We start from the raw sequence: 1,606 nt of genomic DNA, 5'->3' as shown, positions 1-1,606 counted from the left end.
GATGCAATAGGAAGGCGATGACGGCATGCAATGTAGACAGGAATTTGTGAGACGGTGTGAAATTGAAGGCACAGTGGTGGAAAATACCAATGCAGATTGGACCTGTAGACACAACAGTGACATTTCCTGGGTTCTCCAGTAAGGTGGAGGAAAAGGCAGGATTATGTTCTTTACTTTGGGAAATTGATGCTGTGGGGAAGAAGGAAATGAGTACTAGGAAAGAGACTGGTGGGCAAGAGGAATCCCATTGGGGATTAATGCTATGGCATATCCATGTCTCTTTGCAAGATCCCTGCTTTTATAATGTGCTACTAGTCTTCTAAATTAGCGAAGACTTGGATCCATTGACGCCAGGACAGCATTGTGGTCCTTGCTCAAAGCTGATAGCAACCAGCTAGGCTATCCCTTGTAGGCAAAAAAGATACCTGAAGACAGGTGGTTCAATCATTTATCGTTGAAAAATGAATCACAATCTTGCAGGTACACAGAAACCATGCAGCCAAGAATGATGGTGGGAAATGCCATCAAGTCACAGCCAATGTTCCCTCTAAGCTGAGTCAGTGTGAGCTAGCTCACAGTTTTTTAGCCTCCAGCTCAGACATTTTTGTCTTAGCTCATGAAGGATGGCTCCAGAGCAAACTAATTTATGGAGTAGCCAAATCACTTGCTCACAACTTTGATGCCAGTAACTCACAAAGTAGAATTTTTGCTCACAGGACTCCACAGCTTAGAGGGAACATTGGTCACAGCCAACTTATGGTCACCATAGAGTTTTCAAGGTGGTTTACTATTGCCTGCCTCTGGGAGGTGGGAGGTGGGAGGTGGTTTACAGAGGTGGTTTACCATTGCCTGCCTCTGCATCGTAACCCTGGACTTTCTTGGCATTCTCCCATCCAAAAGCTAACAAAGGCCTACCCTGCTTATCTTCTGATATTTATTTATTTTATTTTATTTTATTTTGACCCCACCCTCCCCACTGAGGCAGGCTCAGGGCAGCTTACATAAGAAACAGTAGATAAAACAATCGTATAAATATCAAGATAAAATACACAGCACAGTCATTAAAACCATTAACATTCATCTGATGAGACAGGGTTAGCCTGGCCCATTCACGTCAGGGTACAACCAAGAATAGTGCCAGTAAATGTTTCTCCCATGTCCCTCCAAAACCAGACAAGTTTTCTGAAGTCCGGTCTGAAGGCTGCAGGAGTTCAAAGAACAAAGAACGACACGGCACAAAATCTGCAGAAGCTGTGTGTCGCTGTCTCGGCTTCAAGAGTATTTATTAAGAATCTCTTCCCCCTTTTCCTCCTCCCTCCCTCTCATACACGAATGTATTTTGCTAACAGCGCACTCTCTTATCTTTCCGGGCTCTCGGCCAAGTGGCTTCATTCTCATGAAGTCAGCAGATGTTACCTCGTGCACTCAGCACTCACATACTTTAGTTCCCAATCCCCAGCCAGGAGAAGTAAATTCCGGGTTTGCCACACAGAATCACTGTTCCTACACCGGTCACCTTTCCTTTTCTCTTTCTTGCTTGCAGTCTGAAGACTGAGGCAAACTGAAGCATGAGTCAAAGAACAGGGTCAAAGAGAAACAACGGAGA

At 44.7% G+C, this 1,606-nt stretch overlaps 1 protein-coding gene across 1 annotated transcript in view; it reads right to left on the bottom strand.

Annotated features, from left to right (window-relative positions):
* Positions 1-1,109: 1,109 nt before the first annotated feature.
* The window catches only part of LOC107109093 (olfactory receptor 10G6-like), a 1,737-nt gene continuing 1,240 nt past the window's right edge, over positions 1,110-1,606 (bottom strand). The window contains 1 exon segment of the mRNA XM_015409663.1: positions 1,110-1,201. Coding sequence (XP_015265149.1) covers positions 1,110-1,201 — 92 coding nt within the window.

This window comes from Gekko japonicus, unplaced genomic scaffold, assembly GCF_001447785.1.
Source record: "Gekko japonicus isolate JY-2015 unplaced genomic scaffold, Gekko_japonicus_V1.1 scaffold3029, whole genome shotgun sequence".
NCBI classification, from domain to species: Eukaryota; Metazoa; Chordata; class Lepidosauria; order Squamata; family Gekkonidae; genus Gekko; species Gekko japonicus.
Note: the sequence above shows the minus strand (reverse complement) of the source record. Positions and strands in the feature narration are given on the sequence as shown.